The following is a 24842-nucleotide window of genomic DNA, read 5'->3' on the forward strand; positions in this document are numbered from 1 at the left end:
AATGAATTTTGAACAAAACAATTCAGATGCAGTTGAAGTTCAGACTTTCAGCTTTAATTCAGTGGGTTGAACAAAACGATTGCATAAAAATGTGAGGAACTAAAGCATTTTTTTTTTTTTTTAAACACAATCCCTTCATTTCAGGGGCTCAAAAGTAATTAGACAAATTAAATAATTGTAAATAAAATGTTCATTTCTAATACTTGGTTGAAAACCCTTTGTTGGCAATGACTGCCTGAAGTCTTGAACTCATGGACATCACCAGACGCTGTGTTTCCTCCTTTTTAATGCTCTGCCAGGCCTTTACTGCAGCGGTTTTCAGTTGCTGTTTGTTTGTGGGTCTTTCTGTCTGAAGTTTAGTCTTTAACAAGTGAAATGCATGCTCAATTGGGTTGAGATCAGGTGACTGACTTGGCCATTCAAGAATATTCCACTTCTTTGCTTTAATAAACTCCTGGGTTGCTTTGGCTTTATGTTTTGGGTCATTGTCCATCTGTATTATGAAACGCCGACCAATCAGTTTGGCTGGATTTGAGCACACAGTATGTCTCTGAATACCTCAGAATTCATCCGGCTGCTTCTGTCCTGTGTCACATCATCAATAAACACTAGTGACCCAGTGCCACTGGCAGCCATGCATGCCCAAGCCATCACACTGCCTCCGCCGTGTTTTACAGATGATGTGGTATGCTTTGGATCATGAGCTGTACCACGCCTTCGCCATACTTTTTTCTTTCCATCATTCTGGTAGAGGTTGATCTTGGTTTCATCTGTCCAAAGAATGTTCTTGCAGAACTGTGCTGGCTTTTTTAGATGTTTTTTAGCAAAGTCCAATCTAGCCTTTTTATTCTTGAGGCTTATGAGTGGCTTGCACCGTGCAGTGAACCCTCTGTATTTACTTTCATGCAGTCTTCTCTTTATGGTAGATTTGGATATTGATACGCCTACCTCCTGGAGAGTGTTGTTCACTTGGTTGGCTGTTGTGAAGGGGTTTGTCTTCACCATGGAAATTATTCCGCGATCATCCACCACTGTTGTCTTCTGTGGGCGTCCAGGTCTTTTTGCATTGATGAGTTCACCAGTGCTTTATTTCTTTCTCAGGATGTACCAAACTGTAGATTTTGCCACTCCTAATATTGTAGCAATTTCTCGGATGGGTTTTTTCTGTTTTCGCAGCTTAAGGATGGTTTGTTTCACCTGCATGGAGAGCTCCTTTGACCGCATGTTTTTTCTTCACAGCAAAATCTTCCAAATGCAAGCACCACACCTCAAATCAACTCCAGGCCTTTTATCTGCTTAATTGAGAATGACATAACGAAGGAATTGCCCACACCTGCCCATGAAATAGCCTTTGAGTCAATTGTCCAATTACTTTTGGTTCCTTTAAAAACAGGGTGGCACATGTTAAGGAGCTGAAACTCCTAAACCCTTCATCCAGTTTTAATGTGGATATCCTCAAATGAAAGCTGAAAGTCTGGACTTTATGTCCATTATATAACTATCACTTGAATATGTTTCAGTAAACAGGTAAAAAAAAGAAAATTTGTGTCAGTGTCCAAATATATATGGACCTAACTGTAGTTTCCACTGGGGACAGAAGAGCGGTGTCTGAGCCATTTCTGGGATGCTTGTCCCACCCTGCTTTCATGGAGAAAACTTTGTTCCGATAGCCCTGATAAATATTGCTCCAGTGTAGGTTTACCACCCCCACAATAACATTCGATTCCGCTCACCTGTGGGTTGACGTCCAGTATGCAGGTGCGACCGGCGTGTACTACCTCGTGAATTGAGTCGATTTTGGTACCATAGAGATTCCCATCATACTCCCCATGCTCGAGGTAGCGGCCAGCTTTAATGTCCATCTCCATGTCTGCTCTGGACACAAAGCAGTATGACTGACCGTCCTTCTCTTCATCACGTGGCCGCCGAGATGTGACTGATGGGAGAGAGAAAACACAGGATCAATATTTCACCACAATAGCTTAACAGTACTGCTCACAATATTAATATCAGGTTTTAGTAAAAATATGGAGGTGATTATAGAAGATCGTGCATGCTGATTGGTCAAGAGAGTCAGACTATTTCTCAATAATCACCTCGAGTGACTCAGCAAAATGGCAGCCAATCGCTTTGTCACCGTAATTGAGGAAGAATTACAAATTATGAAAGAAAATGCTGTTCCTAAAAGCGCTAAAGATGCTATGAAGTTTGGTCTAAAGCTGTTCAACAGTAAGGTAGAACTGTGATTTATTTTATCCGTTTCAAAACAAAGTATTTTATGTGACTCGGTGTAGACAAGTGACGCAAGCCTGTACGTATTACATTTGCAGGCTGCTTTTGAAGTTTGAAATCATTTTTTTAAAATAAATAAAATCAATCATCGGTGTATTTACACTAAAACAATTATCCGCCTCAGGCTCAGTGAACACTGGTGAATAATAACCTCAACTTTGTCTCCGTTATTGTTCACCAATATTCACCTTGCCTTCAGCAAATAATTGTGAAATACTATATGGAAACAAGTGTTTTACTGGGAAATACACCACTCATATTTTTCATACGAGCTACATCCGGGACATGGAGAACCAAAACCATGATATAATTCTCTAGATGTCACTCATGAGGAAACTGACGAATTGTTTTGATAAATTCGGGTACTTGTTTTTTGTGAATGTGTCTGTATAGTAAAAAGAAAAATCACACATTGGCTTGAAGATATGAAGTTTATCTTCTTGTGTTGAAAAACTCACATTTTTCATACGAAATACATCACGGATCTGAGTGACATTTTTAAATAATATTGGCTGGCGTTGAGTGGTACATCAGATATATTCCATTCAGCTAGCATGATATTGAACGAGTCGAAGACCATGAAAAAAAAAGCCAGCCAATATTATTATTATTATTATTATTACTACAACATACATATTCCTTTCAGGTGTTTAATGTGTCTCTCTTTCAAAATTCTCTCAAAAGCTTCCGTATTTAACAAAGTAAACATGGCGGCCATGTTTGTTTACAAATTGTCACAGTTCGCTCGTTTTATGCTGCCAGCGAACAAAGAAATGCTTCTTCTGTGCGCACACAGCAGAAAACTCCCTCACTGAATATTCGCGTCAGCTCCGACGTGTGATGTCATGTTGTCTTGACAACCATGCAATATCGTAAACCATATTCAACGCTCGTTCTCCATTGGGTAGAGTGACGTAATACACGCAGGATAAGCGATATGCTAACAATACTGCATGCTATCAAACCAAATGAATGAAACCCGCTAGAAGGGAACAGAATACGTTTTTATTCCATGGAAAACGCATCCTGCATGTATAATAATTGCCAATATTTCACTCCGCAGACGTCACTCCCAGCGTTTTCCCGCTGACTGGATGTGCGTTGTCAAAATGGCAGACTGGTTCACTTCACTCACTCGTGATATATACAGTACATTCACCACTCAAAGATAAACTTCGTATCTTCGCACAAGCGTGTAATATCCTCTACATATGATATTGTTGAAAATACTAGATTGACTGATGAGAACAGACTGTGGGAATGGTGTGCACGCCACGAGTAGTTATTGAACTTACAGGGTACGGTGGTGCCAAAAAGCAGTGGGTTTAACACAATCAGCCGGTTTTTCAGGCTTCTGCGGCCTACACCCTGAGCACCAATCAGGATGAGTGTCTTCCTCTGGAATGGAGGCATCCTAGCTACCTCCTCATAGATCTGCAGTTCATGACGATCAAATTCTAAAAGAGACAGAAAATACTAGAGGTGTCCATGTGCCAGACAGCTCATATTAATAAAAATAAAAAATCCACTCTTTTCACAAGATGCATTAAAGCATCTTCTTGCGCCAACCTGCATTCTTTGCTGTTAAGTACATCATTTTCTTTTTCTTCCTTTTTCCAGTTAACGTTCCACAGAGAATTCCTGAGATTTAGTAAAAAGGAAAATCACATTGCAGTGAGGGAGGTATGACTGAGATCAAGTTCACACTCCTCTCTGATCTAATAATGGCATTCAAAGAAATACCATATTAATCTCTCTCTCACTTTATTTAAAAGGTTTGACAAAAACTCCATTCCTAACATACCTGAGCCTTCCAAGTCTCTCCGGACAAATGCTTTCCTCTTCTCTTCCAAATACTGGCTTGGGATGAGACCAGTGCGGCCTCCAACTACACTACGGGCCTGAGGGACGCACAGGTTAGCATGTCAGTGACACAACCCGGTGAATTACTTTCCATTTAGTTTAAGGGTTGTTTTACAATCAGGGTGCGCAAGCTAAAAATCACATTTAACACTTATTATCTTCAATATCAAAAGGCTTGACTAAATACAGTGGGGCAAAAAAGTATTTAGTCAGTCACCAATTGTGTAAGTTCTCCCACTTAAAAAGATGAGAGAGGCCTGTAATTTTCATCATAGGTATACCTCAACTATGAGAGACAAAATGAGAAAAAAAATCCAGAAAATCACATTGTCTGATTTTTAAAGAATTTATTTGCAAATTATGGTGGAAAATAAGTATTTGGTCAATAACAAAAGTTTATCTCAATACTTTGTTATACACCCTTTGTTGGCAATGACAGAGGTCAAACGTTTTCTGTAAGTCTTCACAAGGTTTTCACACACTGTTGCTGGTATTTTGGCCCATTCCTCCATGCAGATCTCCTCTAGAGCAGTGATGTTTTGGGGGTGTCGCTGGGCAACACGGACTTTCAACTCCCTCCAAAGATTTTCTATGGGGTTGAGATCTGGAGACTGGCTAGGCCACTCCAGGACCTTGAAATGCTTCTTACGAAGCCACTCCTTCGTTGCCCGGGCGGTGTGTTTGGGATCATTGTCATGCTGAAAGACCCAGCCACGTTTCATCTTCAATGCCCTTGCTGATGGAAGGAGGTTTTCACTCAAAATCTCACGATACATGGCCCCATTCATTCTTTCCTTTACACAGATCAGTCGTCCTGGTCCCTTTGCAGAAAAACAGCCCCAAAGCATGATGTTTCCACCCCCATGCTTCACAGTAGGTATGGTGTTCTTTGTCCTCCAAACACGACAAGTTGAGTTTTTACCAAAAAGTTCTATTTTGGTTTCATCTGACCATATGACATTCTCCCAATCCTCTTCTGGATCATCCAAATGCTCTCTAGCAAACTTCAGACGGGCCTGGACATGTACTGGCTTAAGCAGGGGGACATGTCTGGCACTGCAGGATTTGAGTCCCTGGCGGCGTAGTGTGTTACTGATGGTAGCCTTTGTTACTTTGGTCCCAGCTCTCTGCAGGTCATTCACTAGGTCCCCCCGTGTGGTTCTGGGATTTTTGCTCACCGACCCCACGGGGTGAGATCTTGCGTGGAGCCCCAGATCGAGGGAGATTATCAGTGGTCTTGTATGTCTTCCATTTTCTAATAATTGCTCCCACAGTTGATTTCTTCACACCAAGCTGCTTACCTATTGCAGATTCAGTCTCCCCAGCCTGGTGCAGGTCTACAATTTTGTTTCTGGTGTCCTTTGACAGCTCTTTGGTCTTGGCCATAGTGGAGTTTGGAGTGTGACTGTTTGAGGTTGTGGACAGGTGTCTTTTATACTGATAACGAGTTCAAACAGGTGCCATTAATACAGGTAACGAGTGGAAGACAGAGGAGCCTCTTAAAGAAGAAGTTACAGGTCTGTGAGAGCCAGAAATCTTACTTGTTTGTAGGTGACAAATACTTATTTTACCGAGGAATTTACCAATTAATTCATTAAAAATCCTACAATGTGATTTCCTGGATTCTTTCCCCCATTCTGTCTCTCATAGTTGAAGTGGACCTATGATGAAAATTACAGGCCTCTCTCATCTTTTTAAGTGGGAGAACTTGCACAATTGGTGGCTGACTAAATACTTTTTTGCCCCATTGTAAACTTGTTTGTTTATTGTAGCCCTGTGATCGCTCTATTTACCATGCAAAAAAAAAAAAAAAAAATTGGCGATAACGGTATTTTTGGTGAATGTATGGCAATATCTGTCATATTTAGCAAAATTACTCGTGTCATTTAGAAAAAGTGCTTTTTTGACCACAGGTAGCTCCAAAAAGGATGCACTTAAATCATTCTTTATACCATAAAACACATATTTGGTTCCATATCATTGGAAACATAGTTAAGTTTTAATATTGAATGGCAGTAAGTTTTCAGACTATTTTGATCAAATTAGTATGCAATTGTTTCAAAAAATGTCCTCTCCGAGACAGCTAATTTTTCAATATAAAATAACATATCTAAAATGATTATTTTCATCCTAAAATGTGGTCAAGATATTGGGACATAAATATTAGAGACAACTAACACAAAGCTTACAGCCTTATATTTAAAAGCACTATGGAAGCAGTGGATTCTGAATTGTCAAAAAAAAAAAAGTCCTCTCCAAGAATCACTTCATTTGTTTCTCCCAGCCCTGCTTAAAGCTACACTTAATCTTTATCTTATAGCAGATTACACAAAACTATCATACACATATGTCAAAAAATGACCTGAAATCTGTTCTTTAACTTGTCCTTCACTTAAAAACTGGTACAAGAACCAGTTTGAATCAATTTGAATTTTGGACCCCTGTGACACAAACTTTGTACCCTGATTGTAAAACAACCCTTAATGCAACTTCACATGCTGGACTGGCATAACAGCTCAAACAATCAGGTGTGCTACCAACCTGCCACCAGTTGGGGTCCTCCCTGTTCACAATGTGCAAGATCTCTCCTTTGGAAAATGCCAGTCCTGCTTCTTTACAGGGAATGAGGTTGTCGGTTTCAGGGTTGTACTTGAAATGAGGTCTCAAATACACCTAAAAACAGAAAGTGTTATTTTTAAATTAATGTTGAGTGAAATTTCAGTTGTACAGTGGTGGCTTTTAACAGCAGACAGCGTGGTAGAGGTTAGCAGATACTGTAGTGGGAAGCCACATGTGCGACTAATTTCAGAGGAAACTATAGAAGAAAATGCAAGTATATGAAGTAGGTATCATATTGAAAAGGAATTTTCAAAGAAAGCTTCATTGAAATTATAAGTGATCACAGAACTGAGTGTAAATAAGGACGGGGCAATCTTCAGCTTGAACGTTCAAGTGGCTAGCATGCTGCCTTTATCCATGCTGCAGATGGTGTGTATGCATGTGCACACTAATTGTGTGTCAGGAGAAAAACATTTTAATCAGATTTAAAAAAAAAAAAAAAAAAAAAAGGATTTGTGTAGAGGAAAAAAAATTGCCATCTGACAGCTACGGCTTTATTTTTGAATTAGCTATAAGAGGCTTAAGAGCCAACAGGCAGTAATTGTTCCTTTGCACAGTTTAGCATACATTTTGAATCCTACATTCTACCTTTTATGGTTGAAAGCCAATTCTGATAAATACAAAACGATATGGACAATCATAGTTCATTTTGAACTTGTAAATACGATATATCCCTTCTATTTTACTAAACTGTTTATTTAAAAAAAAAAACCTTCAGTATAGGGCGGCACGGTGGTGTAGTGGTTAGCGCTGTCGCCTCACAGCAAGAAGGTCCGGGTTCGAGCCCCGTGGCCGGCGAGGGCCTTTCTGTGCTGAGTTTGCATGTTCTCCCCGTGTCCGCGTGGGTTTCCTCTGGGTGCTCCGGTTTCCCCCACAGTCCAAAGACATGCAGGTAAGGTTAACTGGTGACTCTAAATTGAGCGTAGGTGTGAATGTGAGTGTGAATGGTTGTCTGTGTCTATGTGTCAGCCCTGTGATGACCTGGCGACTGGTCCAGGGTGTACCCCGCCTTTCACCCGTAGTCAGCTGGGATAGGCTCCAGCTTGCCTGCAACCCTGTAGAACAGGATAAAGCGGCTAGAGATGAGATGAGACTTTCAGTAGAACATCATTTAAAGCAAGTATATGGGTCAGCCTTAACGCAAAACCAAAGAAGCAAATGCCAGACAACAAACATGTCTGAAATGGCGACATTTGAAGTAAGGGAAAATTTATGCATATTTGACTTTTTTTTGCCCAACTAATTGCAAACAGTGTACACCGAGCATTTCATTATTGTCATCAATTAAGTCATTAACAATATATGAGATGACATATGGTACATTATTAATTTATTACAAATTAATAGCTTAACATGTTGTATTTAATGAGTCATAAACCTCAAACTAGACTCTTAGTTTTTCTTTCATGCAGCTGCATGCTTCAGGACAAGGAGGATATGTCAACAACGAATGCATAGTATGTTTTTATAAGAAATATTTAGATGACTTTTAACCTTGGTCCCTGTTGTGCGTACTGTCAACATACAAATTCTGCCTGTTCTCCAAGCACAGTGAAATAGAGCAAAGGGCACTTAAGTGTGAGAAACAGCTCTTATTATTGCATGTCTGCATCATATGAGGCTGCCAACAAACCTGCATCACTGAACGTAAAGAACATTTCACTCAAAGAAAGCCACAAGAATTGAGTTAACCTATTTCCATCACATCCCAGACCTCCTTAATGAGTATGTCTATATATGTGTGTGTCCATGTTCCTTTCTCCAATCCTCTACTCCCATCTGCCCTAGATATCACAGAATGTTATTAATAGGAACAGGCAGGCTCAGTTTCAGCTAAGTGGCATTCTTCCGAGTCAGCCTGAGGGTAAGTCTCTCCTCCTTGTGTGTGACAGGTAGATTCAGACCTCCACTCCTCTAATATACCCAGGTAACAGAGAAGTAAAGGTGACCACGGCAAAGACCGGCGCACACATCTAGACTGTCGATAAAAATCCCAAGTACAGAGCCTGAACTCGGTAGACAGAAAACCATTTCCTTTATATGAATAACCTTGGACATATAATAACTGGCACAAAAGCTAATATGCGTCTAGAGTTGTCTCATCAGCATCTCAGTGGTCCTTTCCAATTTAGCAACTCTAATTGCATGTTTACCTACAATTTGACAGATTCGTGATGCTTAGTTTTAATAAAACTGCAGTGTGCCAGTTTGCCTTTCCCCCACCTCACCCACCTCTGCAGGTGTGGGTGTCTCTCTGTAGCTGGGCAGGATTTTGAGGGTGACACTTCCATTGATGTCCTTCAACATCTCCTGCAATGCCATAGGATCGCCGCCCACCTCCTGGCCGTTCAGCTCCCGGATGACGTCGCCTGTGTGCAGCATGCCTTGCCTGTCAATCATGCTGCCATGAAGAATGCGTGCGATCACCAGTTCGCCGTTCTCCACTCGGAATGTCACACCCTAAAAAAAAAAAAAAAAAGGCCACATGCTTTGAATCTTATGGTCTTCGCATGCATGCACAGAAACAAGCATTCACCGCATTCATACTGGGACAACCTTCAGCACCCACATCCCTCTAAATTCCACAATTCCCAGCCAGCCTCTCTTTTACTAGGTGCTAAAGTTCAACTGACCTCTGAAGCCCACGACAGTTTCGATTTCCAAAAGCTGTGGCATAAAGGCTAAGCCATTATGAGATTAGATACCATTTTGAGTCTCAGAAACACAAACCAAACTATTCACACCCAGCACAGAACACTATTGCCGCTTTTCCACTACAAACGCGGCTGAGTCGGGCTGAGCCGTGCCGTGCTGAGTCGAGCTGAGTGGGGCTGTTGGAGTTGCATTTCGACTACAACCGCACTGAACCGTGCTGGCTGGAAGTGGGTGGGCACATTGGGTGGAGTTAGCAAAAGTGGGTGGACGTCACGTGATGTCGTTAGGCGGCGCAAACAGTGACATCAGTGACCTTTTAAGCGGTAGTCTCACGACCCGGATAGTAAACAATAAACATGGAGGACATGGAGTCGTTAGTGTTGCTGGTCTTGGTGCTGTGGCTTGTTGTCACCGACAACGCCAACAGATACTGGCAAGAGCGTATAGATGAGGCGAGGCGCATAAGGCTTCAGAAACTCTCGTAATTCTTCTTCTTCCGGGTTTACGGTGTTTACAGATCCCAGCGTGCTCGCGGGGCGTGTGTGGGCATGTGAGGACACTCCTCCTCACCAATCAGTGCACAGGGGAGTGTCTCCTCACGCCCCTAGCCCCACTCGGCTCGGTTTGGCTCGCTTCAGCCCCACTCCAAAACCGTGCGAGTTTTGGGTGCTAAGCAGGGCTGAAGCGAGCTGAGTCGTGCTGCTCTAAGGTAGTCGAAACGCGAGCCGTGTCGGGCTGAAGTGAGCTGAAAAAGGGTAGTGGAAAAGGGCCATATGATATCTGTGGATAAGTGCCCCTTACACGTTTCAAGAGCAAACACTAATAAACATGACATTCTTTGCTACCTATATACACTCGTCAGCCACTTTATTAGGAACACCATGTAAACCATAATAATCCTGGGTAGGATCACTCTTGGGCGGCACAGTGGTGTAGTGGTTAGCGCTGTCGCCTCACAGCAAGAAGGTCCGGGTTCGAGCACCGTGGCCGACGAGGGCCTTTCTCTGTGGAGTTTGCATGTTCTCCCCGTGTCCGCGTGGGTTTCCTCCGGGTGCTCCGGTTTCTCCCACAGTCCAAAGACATGCAGGTTAGGTTAACTGGTGACTCTAAATTGAGCGTAGGTGTGAATGTGAGTGTGAATGGTTGTCTGTGTCTATGTGTCAGCCCTGTGATGACCTGGCGACTTGTCCAGGGTGTACCCCGCCTTTCGCCCGTAGTCAGCTGGGATAGGCTCCAGCTTGCCTGCGACCCTGTAGAACAGGATAAAGCGGCTAGAGATGATGAGATGAATGAGATGAGGATCACTCCTTTGCTCCTAGAACAACCTCAAAATTCTTTGTGGCATGGATTCCACAAGGTGTTAGAAACATTGCTTTGTGATTGTGGTCCATGTTCACGTGATCGGATCGCATATTTACTGCAAATTTGTCTGCTGACAGTCTCCCATTCTACAGCCCAGAGGTTCTTTATTTAGGCAGATCAGGTGAAAATTCAAATTCAATCCAAATTGCTTGAAACTGCCCTCACTGAATGCTAAACAACATACTTTTGACAGAATTAAAATGTTTATCCGTTCTTGAGATATTACAAATCAAAGATTGAAAAAAAAAAAAAAGGCTTAATTTTTAGAAAACTGACATATTACGTGGGTGGCACGGTGGTGTAGTGGTTAGCGCTGTCGCCTCACAGCAAGAAGGTCCTGGGTTCGAACTGGTGACTCTAAATTGACTGTAGGTGTGAGTGTGAATGGTTGTCTGTGTCTATGTGTCAGCCCTGTGATGACCTGGCGACTTGTCCAGGGTGTACCCCGCCTTTCGCCCGTAGTCAGCTGGGATAGACTCCAGCTTGCCTGCGACCCTGTAGAAGGATAAAGCGGCTACAGATAATGAGATGAGACATATTACGTATTAGGATCACATGGTCCAAAATGGGCCTCATTAACAAATCAGATTAAAAGTTTCTTCTTAATAACTTTTCTATTTCTCCAAGATATTTACATGGAAACTGGCAGGCACCATAGATGGTTGTACACTGAATACAAATTTTTAAAAATTAGTAAAAAACAATTATGCAAATTAGTATTTAATTCCTAGCAATTATGTCAATTGGGTAAAAACGTTACATCAGTACACACTCTTCTTCAAAATTTCACCAAATGGCTTTATTTGTGCAATATAAAGCTGATCTTAACTCGTTTACACATCACAAAGAAGGAGAAATCAATGTTAATTATAAAATATGCATAAGTAAGCACTGAATGTCATTCACATCTACCATTCTCTATCAGAATAAAAAAGTAATAAAAGAATATTTCTAACACCCCCTCTATGCTCAGTAGGGCTTTGTATTTCTAAGTAGGGCCTATTAGTGTTTATATGAAAGAATATCAATGATTATTTTGATTAATATTCACAGCTTTCAAGGCGAGCCTCGAAAAAAACCACGTGAGTGAGCCACATCCAATAAACAATTCCAATTAACTGAATTAAAACTGACACTCGAGTTTCTGACTTCTGTTTTTTAAATCTCATTATGACCACTAAGATCCCAATATTTTTCATCAAAGAATTACAGTTATATTCTAAAACAGTTATTTATTTATTTAGATAAATCAGTTTGATTTGAAAAAATAAGTAGGTAAAGCTATGAAAACTCACTTCAAAGTCTCCCGTGAAGCAGAACATCAAAACTAGCTGATGGAAAATTTTGCTGAATACCTCATCAGAAACAGTGAGAGCAAGAGAACATCCCTATAGGGGTCATCTGATTGACATTCGCGAGTAATCCAGTCAGAAATTGATCAGAACAGAGAGAGCCTGACCGCTTTCCTGTGACTCAAAAAGTGCCAACAGTTTCCCCCGACATCACGCGAGCAGAGTTTTTACCCTGTTGTACCGACTTCAGATATTAGAGAGAGAAATTTTTTTGGAAAGCAGAGATAAGCTTTTTAATGATAGTATTCACGATAGAAAATAGTCAAGAGTTAAGCAATAACAGATTTGGAAACTTAGAGGGTCTGCATGCACAATTTTCACAGCACGGCCAGCGAGCGTCTGATATGCCTACTTACACATTTCAATACACGTCAAGAACAAACATTAATAAACAAGACTAATCAACATAACATTCTTTGATACCTACATACACACACACCAGCCACTTTATTGGGAACACCATGTAAAATGTAATAATCCTGGGTAGGATTACTCCTTTGCTCCTAGAACAGCCTCAAAATTCTTCAAGGCATGGGTTCCACAAGGTGTTAAAAACACTGCTTTGTGATTGTGGTCCATGTTCACATGATTACTGCAAATGTGTCTGCTGACAATCTCCCATTCTACATCCCAGAGGTTTTGGATTTGATTCAAAGCTGGTGTCTGGGGAGGTCACTGAAGAACAATGAACTTTTAGTCATGTTCATGAGAGCAATTTGATACAACTTGTGCTTTGTGACATGGAGCACCATCGTGCTGGAAGTAGCCATTAGGAGATGGGCAAATTGTAATAATAATGGGATGCACATGGTCAGCAATAATAATCTGTAATATGGCTGTAATATTCAAACAGGGCTTGATTAGTGGTCCAATGTGTGCAAGAAAACATTCCCCCACACCATTACACCACCAGCAGCCTGAACCGTTGACAGAAGGCACCGTTTTGAAAATCCTAGGAGATCAGTTTCTCAAATACTCAAACCAGCCCATATGGCACCAATAGCCGTGCCGTTCTGCTGTTTGGTGTGAACATGAACTGAAACATGATTTTATGGATTGTGCTGCTGCCACATGATAGGCCAATGAGCTGAGTGTTCCTAATAAAGTAGCCAGTAAGTGTATAGTATATTATGATACATACAGGACATTTTTTTGATGGAATAAAAACATGTATTCTATTCCCTTCTAGCAGGTTTCATTCATTTGGTTTGATAGCATGCACTATTGTGAGCGTATCGCTTCTCCTACGTGTATTACGTCACTCTACGCAATGGAGAATGAGCACTGAATATGGTTTACGATATTGCATGGTTGTCAAGACATGACATCACATGTTGATGTAAAACTTCCACGCTAGTGAGCGACTGTGACAATTTGTAAACAAACATGGCTGCCAGGTTTGCTCCATTAAATACGGAAGATTTTGAAAGATTAAAAAACACGTTGAACACCTGCAAGGGATGTGTAGGTATAATAAAATAATAATAGGCTTTTTTTCGTGGTCTATTAGATATATTCCATTCAGCTAGCATGATATTGAACTTGTCTTTGACTAGTTCAGTATCATGCTAGCTGAATGGAATATATATCTGATAGACCATTCAAAGCCAGCCAATATTATTATTATTATTATTATTATTATTAATATCTCATCTCATTATCTCTAGCCGCTTTATCCTGTTCTACAGGGTCGCAGGCAAGCTGGAGCCTATCCCAGCTGACTACGGGCGAAAGGCGGGGTACACCCTGGACAAGTCGCCAGGTCATCACAGGGCTGACACATAGACACAGACAACCATTCACATTCACACCTATGGTCAATTTAGAGTCACCAGTTAACCTAACCTGCATGTCTTTGGACTGTGGGAGAAACTGGAGCACCCAGAGGAAACCCACGCGGACACGGGGAGAACATGCAAACTCCGCACAGAAAGGCCCTCGCCGGCCACGGGGCTCGAACCCGGACCTTCTTGCTGTGAGGTGACTGTGCTAACCACTCCACCACCCCATTATTATTTTTTTTTCTCTCTCTCTGGTCCAAGTACATTAGGCAAATTGAGGAGATACTACCATCAATTTTAAATAGTTGGTTTCATTCCAGTTTAAGTGGTAGATTATGCTTCTTCAAAAAAATGTTAGACAAAGTAAATTAGCATTATGAGTTAAAGATTTTTGAACAAAGCAAATTATAGTCTGGGGTCAAGACAACACAAAATGTGGTTCAGAGAAACATTCATTCAAGTCCTGACAGGCTTGGGGGGGGGAGAAGAGAAGTACATAAGCTCCCTCACCAGCGGCTCTCCTGCCTTCTTCTGGATGCTGATCATACGGACAGTGTCCACTGGCATAAGAGAGGTGCTGCTCACGGTAGTGTTGTTTGCCGCAGATGGAAGTGTTTCAAAAGATTTAGCAGCCACCTGATCATGAGTTTCTATTAAAGACTGGAAACATGAACAAACCAAATTAAAAACATACAGTCTTATAGAGAGATGTCAGCCCAGAGGAGCAGACCATAGGCACTGCCTCTTATAGCTCTTTTCCACCAGGACAGTGCTGGTGCCGGTGCCAGTGTGGAGCCAGTTCAGCCTTGGTGCTTTCTGAGAACCGGCTTGCATTTCGACAAGTTTGAGAGCCGGACAGCGCGTAGCAGAAAGTGCGGTTATTTCCGTTGAAATCTTACCTGGGTAACCGGGCTAACATTTGCAGAAAAAAAAAAAAAAAGTCTTACATCTCGATATGGCTGCCTGTGCATGTCCATTTAATTGTGACTGTAGCGTCTACCTGTGGTTGTGGTTGTGTGTGCGCGCGTGCATGAAGAAGGGACAGACATGAAAAATAAAGGGTGCTGCTTTCTTGCTTGCCTTCACATTTGACTGGCAAAGCATGAGCAAGTCGCACGCATGGCTCCCCTCCGCCAACCTCAACCAAACTCTGTCTGCTGTTAAAAGCTGCCACTTTACATCCGAAATCATACAATTTTGAGCAAAACACAGTCTGCGGTGCGGAGCTGAAACTGTCCTGTGGCGGAGAGACTCAAAAAATAAACACACGCAGATTCACACAGAGTGGTTTATGGAGAAACAAAAAACACAGAAAGAAAGTGATTTTGTCTCTTCTACAGACCACCGCTGGCTTGAATTTTCAATGCTTTCAAGAAGCCTCATATTTTAGACTCTGACATCAGTGGTTCCAAGTTTAAGACCAGTAATTCTACACTCTAAATGCCAGCTTTATGGCACTGGCATCAGTTTTTTTTTTTTTTTGTTGAAATGCACAGAATCAGTTCTAGATTAGGCACTAGCACTGCATTGGTGGAAAAGAGCTACTGTCAACTCCTTATGGAGGTAACGAACTTGTAGATGAGGGAAAAGCCGCTGAGTGGCACTCCCGAACCAGAACTGGGGAATTCATGAAAATTTTTTTAGACCAAATTCAAAATCATCATCACAGGATAATTACACAGTGTACCACAGTGACTACGTTTACATGCACATCCAAATCAAGCTGCTGTCGGTAATCGAGCTGAAGGTCCCAGCAGGGTGCCAGAGAAATCCAATCGTACATGCACACAATGAAATCGGGCTATTGTGTGAGGTGCATTGTGCACCCGAGCCACAGGTGGCGCTACACGCCCCATCGTGTTGGTACACCTCCGGTTGTTGTCATGAAGAAGAGCTATTCAAGAGTGTAAAAAAAGTTATCAGTTCCGTGTTCTCCATTGCGCGTTTTTCTCCCGTCCATGAATTTTAATATATTCAACTCCTTAAGCTGAATGAGCATGAACTCTGTCTCCTCATTGCTCCAGAAGTGCACGTTTCTGCTCACCATTTTCTCTTCTCCGTTTGTTCCTCCTGACCTCTTCTGCTGCTCGCTACTACTGTTGTCATGCCGACCGAGGCTGTTGTGTTTCCCGCTTGTGGTCTCGTCACTCGTCACTTCCGGAAGGGGCAGTAAGTAGCTCGACTACTAGCTCGATAGGGTATACATGCACTAAGTAGCTCGGCAGAAATCGCATAATCTAGGTCGTGTAGCTCGATTCCGAGAAATCAAGTTCGGTTCAATTTCAGCCGAATTAAGGTGTATACATGGCATTTTGAACTTCGATTTCAGTCGAGCAACGGCAGAAATTCGATTCTCTCTATGTGCATGTAAACGCACTGTGTGTTAGCTGCACATTAAACCCAACTTATTTCCAGTCCTCATGAATTAGTGAAGATTACCAGAGCCAGAGTCATGATACCAGGAGCTGATGTACCTGGAAGTGTGGTTCCTTGAGAATCTTGGAGAGCTCTGCTGCACTGTCGTTATGCTCGGCCAAGCCACTGATGTCAGACAGAATCTCACTCACCAGTTCCACATTGTTTTTCCCTACTGCCTCGAGCTTCACATCCTCCAGTCTCTCATGAGCCTGAGGGAAAGGGATAGACCACAGTCACTACAGACAGAACTTTTCCTGGCCTCACATTATCTTTAGGATAAGGAATTAGAGTGCCTTGCTCTGCTATCTGTTCCCTCGAAAATACCATCCTCACAGTGAAGCATAGTGGTGGTAGTATCATGCTGAAAGTTACTCTTGGCCTCTTGGTTGTTTCTCTGAATAATCCCCGCTATACCCAGTCATTGACATTTGGTTCACTCTATACAGAGTTACGGTTGTGCCACATTTTTCAAATTTTTAACGGTGTGGAATCTTCAATGTTTGGGATATTTTTACGACCAAACTCTAATACTTTTCCACAACATTGTCCCAAACTTGTTTCGATAGTTCCTTGGTCTTCATGATACTGTTTGACTGTTTTCCAACAGTGTCTGGGTCCTTCCAGGAACAGGCATATTTATATTCTAATCATATGACACTTAATTTAAACACGCCAATGGGGTGAGTACTTCAAACAAATACTGCAAGAGGGCAATTCCATGTAAATGTCAACCTCACCATGCAAAAATAAAGCAACATGTAATACATCAAAACCACTCCCAGAGATATCACCTAGGCCTGTATTTTACAGATGTGAATAAGTTGAACCAATTTGTAACCAACCTAATGTGTCACTGTCAGTCTTTCTTTCTTATAATGTAAACCCCAAGCTAAAATCAACTTTGATCATGTACAATTCTATATTATTGCCACAAGCCACAGAAATGTATGCTAAAATCCACAAAACAGCAAAACAATAGCCATTCTAAATATTATTTAAGAACTTTGATAGTTTTAGCTGATATTTAGAGAGTTTTTCAAAGGGTTATGGTGGTTAAATTGCTGATTTTCTAAACATATGCCATGTCTATTTCAGACGCGTCACATCCATAACGGAATTTCGTCACATCCATAACGCTGACTTTTCCTTCCGAAACTCTGCATGAAATACAAAATATTTTAAACAAAGATTTTTTAATATTCACCTTGGACCCCTCTATCAAATGGATATCTCCATTTCGACATTAGGTTTACAATTTCACAGAGTTTGATAAAAATGTACAGTCACCCAAGAAAAGTGATACTTTTTCTGTCACATCCATAACGCATCTTTTATTGGCGTTTTTTGGCATGCCCTAGATGTACTATGGGAATTGTTCTTGTTCTATCACTTCTCCAGTATGGTACAGCCTTAAAATATGCAACACCTGTTTAAATACTGGGAGACAATAAAACATGCACTGGGTCATTTGTTGCCATTTTGAGTTCAAGTGTCACGTCCATAACGCTGGAATTGCTCAATAACAACTGTAATGATTTTTACTTGTGAACAAATATTACAAACTATACTGATCCCCAACCCGCTGTTTTTCTATTCTTTACTATTTTAGAATAATAATAATGAAGACATTAACACTATGATATTACATACACTATATTGCCAAAAGTATTTGCTCACCTGCCTTGACTCACATATGAGCTTAAGTGACATCCTATTCCTAATCCATAGGGTTCAATATGACGTCGGTCCACCCTTTGCAGCTAGAACAGCTTCAACTCTTCTGGGAAGGCTGTCCACAAGGTTTAGGAGTGTGTTTATGGGAATTTTTGACCATTCTTCCAGAAGCGCATTTGTGAGGTCAGACACTGATGTTGGACGAGAAGGCCTGGCTCTCAGTCTCCGCTCTAATTCATCCCAAAGGTGTTCTATCGGGTTGAGGTCAGGACTCTGTGCAGGCCAGTCAAGTTCATCCACACCAGACTCTGTCATCCATGTCTTTATGGACCTTGCTTTGTGCACTGGTGCACAGTCATGTTGGAAGAGGAAGGGGCCAGCTCCAAACTGTAAAAACAGTCTGCATGCCTAGGTGCTTGATTTTATACACCTGTGGCCATGGAAGTGATTGGAACACCCGATTCCGATAATTTGGATGGGTGAGCAAATACTTTTGGCAATATAGTGTATGTGGACTTGTGCAGTGACCAAGAAACGTCTCATCTCATCTCATTATCTGTAGCCGCTTTATCCTGTTCTACAGGGTCGCAGGCAAGCTGGAGCCTATCCCAGCTGGCTACGGGCGAAAGGCGGGGTACACCCTGGACCAGTCGCCAGGTCATCACAGGGCTGACACATAGACACAGACAACCATTCACACTCACATTCACACCTACGCTCAATTTAGAGTCACCAGTTAACCTAACCTGCATGTCTTTGGACTGTGGGAGAAACCGGAGCACCCGGAGGAAACCCACGCGGACACAGGGAGAACATGCAAACTCCACACAGAAAGGCCCTCGCCAGCCACGAGGCTCGAACCCGGACCTTCTTGCTGTAAGGCGACAGCGCTAACCACTACACCACCGTGCCGCCCACCAAGAAACGCTATATAAAATAAATAAAAGCTATTTTGTATTTTAAATTCCTAGCAGTGTTTCTGTTTTACATATTGTTTCCTTTCCATCCAGCTTCATGAAGGAACTTTACCCCGAAGGCTTTAAAGCTCGCAAACAAGCAATGGTCCAAACAATAAAGTTGAAACTACAAGAATGCACTTTGATTTACAAATAAAATGCTCTATACGAGCATTAACTTCACTATTTATAGCAACAACATGCGTTAACTAACTCAAAAGGTTTACAAATTCTGTAACACTAAGAACCTCAGGTATTTAAAATGTAATTCTAGGGCCTATTAAGGCAACTGGAGTCAACAATTTTTTTTTTTTAAACTTTGTCCTCCACAATATATCTGCTCTTGGTTCTGTCAAAAGTTAGTTGATTAGTTTATCACGTTCTGTTTCTGCCACTGGCCCTGATGCCTGAGGGGGAATGTGATGAATATATTCTTAGTGGGACCAGCTGAATGCAGACATTACTTTTCTCCCAGGGTAACAGATTGTGTTGGGTGTAGACAAACACACCTACCATATAAGACGTTGGATATACAGAGACATACGCACATACACAAATACAAAACACGCACACATGTAGAAGCACACCAACATTTGCTAAAATTAAAATGACATACACTACCGTTCAAAAGTTTGGGGTCACCCAGACAATTTTGTGTTTTCCATGAAAAGTCACACTTTTATTTCCCACCATAAGTTCTAAAATGAATAGAAAATATAGTCAAGACATGTTTCTGGCCATTTTGAGCATTTAATCGACCCCACAAATGTGATGCTCCAGAAACTCAGGCCAAGTTTACATTAGACTGTATCTGTCTCGTTTTCTTCGCGGATGCACTGTCCGTTTACATTAAAACGCCTGGAAACGCCGGGAAACGGGAATCCGCCAGCATCCACGTATTCAATCCAGATCGTGTCTGGTCCGGTGCTGTGTAAACATTGAGAATACGCGGATACGCTGTGCTGAGCTCTAGCTGGCGTCGTCATTGGACAACGTCACTGTGACATCCACCTTCCTGATTCGCTGGCGTTGGTCATGTGACGCGACTGCTGAAAAACGGCGCGGACTTCCGCCTTGTATCACCTTTCATTAAAGAGTATAAAAAGTATGAAAATACTGCAAATACTAATGCAAATACTGCCCATTGTGTAGTTATGATTGTCTTTAGGCTTGCCATCCTTCCACTTGCAAGTGGTAAGTTATATGCGCTGGGATCACACACACAGCGGCTCAGTCCCGAATCACAGCTCGTGCGCTCCACTCGCGCGCTCTGTGAGCTGCGCAGGGCCGGAGTGCGCACCCTCCAGAGGGCACTCGCTGTTCAGGGCGGAGTGATTTGGAGCGCAGGATGCCTGCGGAGCCGAGCGTATCCGTGTATTGGCGTTGCTGTGTGCACGCGAATCGTGTATTGGTGTTGCTGTGTGCACACTAATCGTTTTAAAAACGTTAATCTGATGATCCACTGATACAGTCTAATGTAAACCCCACCTCAATCTGCTCAAAGGAAGGTCAGTTTTATAGCTTCTCTAAAGAGCTCAACTGTTTTCAGCTGTGCTAACATGATTGTACAAGGGTTTTCTAATCATCCATTAGCCTTCTGAGGCAATGAGCAAACACATTGTACCATTAGAACACTGGAGTGAGAGTTGCTGGAAATGGGCCTCTATACACCTATGGAGATATCGCACCAAAAACCAGACATTTGCAGCTAGAATAGTCATTTACCACATTAGCAATGTATAGAGTGGATTTCTGATTAGTTTAAAGTGATCTTCATTGAAAAGAACAGTGCTTTTCTTTCAAAAATAAGGACATTTCAAAGTGACCCCAAACTTTTGAACAGTAGTGCAATATTACAGACAGATATGTAGGAGTGGATCATTGATCAAAAAAGCAAATCAACAGAAAGTTTTGGGTACCTTAGCCAGAGAACGGACTATAGGACTCTCCATGATGCCACGGAGGAAGATGAGGTCAATGTCTTTGGCACCAGTGGAGGGAGGCAGCTCCTTGAGGTTGTCCAACACTTTCTGCATAGCTACAGGACAGATACAACAATATATACTACCAGTCAAAAGTTTGGACACACCTTCTATTTCAATGGTTTATTCTTTATTTTTATTAACTAAAAAGACGCTTCATGTCTTAAAGTAATGATGGATGTCGTTTCCCTTTACTTAGTTGAGCGGTTCTTGACATAATATGGATTACTACAGTTGTGGAATAGGGCTATTAACTGTAGTTTTATTATTCACTATTTAATATTTGATCTCAAACGCATTAAGGCGGCAAGAAATTGCACTAATTAACTTTTGACGAGGCACCTGTTAACTGAAAAGCATTCCAGGTGACTACCTCATGAAGCTGGTTAAGATAACGCCAGCAGTGTGTAAAGCGTCATCAAGGTAAACGGGGGCAACTTTAAAAAATCTAAAATATGAAATACATACATTTTTAAACACTTTTTTGCTGACCACATAATTCCAAAGGTTATTTCATAGTTTTGATGTCTTCAGTATTGTTCTACAATGTAGAAAATTGTCAAAATACAGAAAAACCTCAGAACGAGTAGCTGTGTATAAACCTTTGACTGGTACTGTATACGAGATAAAAACGCACCCATAGAAAATTCTATTCTGGTTTCAAATAGAATGTAGCCACATTTGGACTAAGGCATTTACTGCGTATTGGGATCCCAAATAACATTATGAGATGACGTGAAAAGACTCAAAACAAAACCTTACAAACAGCACAAATTATACATTAAATGTAATATAGTTTTTAAAATGACTGAAGATGAAGAACAGCAACAGACGTCTAGGCTACAGTGAATTAGGGATGTAAAATACCATGTTACAATGGAATTTCAGTGCTATGTCCAGTCACTATGTGAATTAACAGTTCAGTCTTATGCCATCAGTGCCAACATATCAATACAGTAAATACTATCAATATCAAATATCAATACAGTCCTTAAAAAAAAAAAAAAGACATGCATTATATCTAAAAATTAATTCTGCAACCTAATGCTGTGGTGCATGGGCTACCTATTCATTTTACTTCAGTTTCATTTGTATAGCCTTCTTAGCAAACAACAGTAAAATAAGATTGCTTTACAGAAGTCTGGATAGAGATCTCTAATGAAAAAGCCAGAGGCAACAGCGGAAATAAATAAATACATCTCATCTCATTATCTCTAGCCACTTTATCCTGTTCTACAGGGTCGCAGGCAAGCTGGAGCCTATCCCAGCTGACTATGGGCGAGAGGTGGGGTACACCCTGGACAAGTCGCCAGGTCATCACAGGGCTGACACATAGACACAGACAACCATTCACACTCACATTCACACCTACGGTCAATTTAGGCCAAGTTTACATTAGACCGTATCTGTCTCGTTTTCTTCGCGGATGCACTGTCCGTTTGCATTAAACCGCCTGGAAACGGGAATCCGCCAGGGTCCACGTATTCAATCTAGATCGTGTCTGGTCCAGTGCTGTGTAAACATTGAGAATACGCGGATACGCTGTGCTGAGCTCTAGCTGGCGTCGTCATTGGACAACGTCACTGTGACATCCACCTTCCTGATTCGCTGGCGTTGGTCATGTGACGCGACTGCTGAAAAACGGCGCGGACTTCCGCCTTGTATCACCTTTCATTAAAGAGTATAAAAGTATGAAAATACTGCAAATACTGATGCAAATACTGCCCATTGTGTAGTTATGATTGTCTTTAGGCTTGCCATCCTTCCACTTGCAAGTGGTAAGTGATATGCGCTGGGATCACACACACAGCGGCTCAGTCCTGAATCAATCAGTGGTTGTGCGCTTCACTCGCACGCTCTGTGAGCTGCGCAGGGCCGGAGTGCGCACCCTCCAGAGGGCACTCGCTGTTCAGGGCGGAGTGATTTGGAGCGCAGGATGCCTGCGGAGCCGAGCGTATCCGTGTATTGGCGTTGCTATGTGCACGCAAATCGTGTATTGTTGTTGCTGTGTGCACGCCAATCGTTTTAAAAACGTTAATCTGATGATCCGCTGATATGGTCTAATGTAAACCCCACCTTAGAGTCACCAGTTAACCTAACCTGCATGTCTTTGGACTGTGGGGGAAACCGGAGCACCCGGAGGAAACCCACGCGGACACGGGGAGAACATGCAAACTCCACACAGAAAGGCCCTCGCCGGCCACGGGGCTCGAACCCAGGACCTTCTTGCTGTGAGGCGACAGCGCTAACCACTACACCACCGTGCCGCCCCAAATAAATAAATAAATAAATAAATTTTAATGACCTCCATCACCTCGTGGGAGAGGGGTGCCTTTAGTTAGACACTAATTTGTCAAAGGTACATTTTGAATCTGATTAAAAGTTAAACTGGGCAGGTTTTAAACCAGTGTCCAATCGTGCAAACTTGAACTAGGTCTATTTGTAGGAAAGTCGCTACCTTATCCTCACTCCCCTGTCCCTTAAGCACCATTCGTGCATTACTTCACATTCATTAACATTTTATAGCCGGAGCCAAGGATAATTAAATATAATTAACAGCCAACACGTCAATTGTTTACTGATGTGTTTGCTTGTTTGTTTTAATGGCACTGAAGGAGCACTTGCTAAAAATAATTGTTTATTAATGCTTTTTAACACTGCCATGTAGAAATGTTTCATTCAGTTTTAATCCAAAAGCATGACTACCACCAAAATTAAGTTATTTCAATTTACGAAATGGTACAAAAAGCATTTATTTTACAAAAAAATCCAGTATCTGGGTTTTAGTTTTCACCCGACAAGTCCTGAATTTCAGCCAAGCATTCTCATGTAACACTGCTTTAGATGGCTAACCTACTTCGTTTGTTCACTACATAAATCAATCATGCTGAGAGACTTCAAGAGGCTGGAATGATCAGAAAGGGGGAAGTTTTGGTTCTGGGGATGTTAAGGTTGCTTTAGAATGACTAAAAATTACTCTCCAGGAAGACGGTGACCACAAAAATTTGCAAGCCCTGCACAATGAAACAATAAATATTTTAATATTTATTTAAGGCTATGGACTGCTTTAAATATAAATTGTTCTACATGTGTGTGGAAAATCATTCAGATGTCCCTGTGGATGAATTCTGGAAAAATATGAAGAAAAAAAAATGGGTTGAGACTAAAATTGAGTTTTTCTGCCAGTAAACACACTATAATTGAACATCTCTACTATAAGAACAAGAGCACTCCGAGAGCACAACAGGAGGGGTAACAGGAGGACAGAGGACGGGAAGGAGCAGTAGCCTAGCCTAACAATAAGCAATACCGGACAATGTGCAATATAATCTGCAATATCTCTCCTGCTGCCCCCCTTCCCTTTTTTTCTTCCTTTCCTCCTCCTCTCTCTCCCCCCTTCCTCTCTTCCCCATATCTTATTCTTTTTATACATCTCATCTCATTATCTCTAGCTGCTTTATCCTGTTCTACAGGGTCGCAGGCAAGCTGGAGCCTATCCCAGCTGACTACGGGCGAAAGGCGGGGTACACCCTGGACAAGTCGCCAGATCATCACAGGGCTGACACAAAGGCCCTGTCCACACGGCAACGGATTCAGGTGAATCCGATACAATTGTTTATCGTTTCGGCCTGGCGTCCACACGGCACCGGCGTTTTGGGTGCCCCAAAACGCAATCTTTTGAGAACGGGTTCCAGAGTGGAAAGATCTGGCAACGTTGCCGTTGCGAAGTCGTCTGGATGAGTAGAGCGGATTTGTTTACGATGACGTCACAACCACATGACTGTGAGTGATGCAAGTTGTCAACAAATCCTATAACTTGGTTCATGAAACGCGCTTACAAAATATTTTCACTGTGAATATTTATTGTGTAATGGTGCAAAGTGAGAG

General features: G+C 41.9%; 1 protein-coding gene across 3 annotated transcripts in view; it reads right to left on the minus strand.

Annotated features, from left to right (window-relative positions):
* The window catches only part of pals2a (protein associated with LIN7 2, MAGUK p55 family member a), an 81006-nt gene that overhangs the window by 3722 nt on the left and 52442 nt on the right, over positions 1-24842 (minus strand). For all 3 annotated transcript variants that reach the window (XM_060921839.1, XM_060921837.1, XM_060921838.1), the window contains 9 exons: positions 20892-21010; positions 16399-16551; positions 14435-14584; positions 9007-9234; positions 6697-6828; positions 4097-4193; positions 3862-3933; positions 3588-3749; positions 1734-1936 (listed from right to left, as the gene is read on the minus strand). In XM_060921839.1, the coding sequence (XP_060777822.1) occupies positions 1734-1936; positions 3588-3749; positions 3862-3933; positions 4097-4193; positions 6697-6828; positions 9007-9234; positions 14435-14584; positions 16399-16551; positions 20892-21008 (1314 nt within the window). In that variant the 5' untranslated portion in view covers positions 21009-21010. The remainder of the gene's footprint in view (positions 1-1733; positions 1937-3587; positions 3750-3861; positions 3934-4096; positions 4194-6696; positions 6829-9006; positions 9235-14434; positions 14585-16398; positions 16552-20891; positions 21011-24842) is intronic.

This window comes from Neoarius graeffei, chromosome 5, assembly GCF_027579695.1.
Source record: "Neoarius graeffei isolate fNeoGra1 chromosome 5, fNeoGra1.pri, whole genome shotgun sequence".
NCBI classification, from domain to species: Eukaryota; Metazoa; Chordata; class Actinopteri; order Siluriformes; family Ariidae; genus Neoarius; species Neoarius graeffei.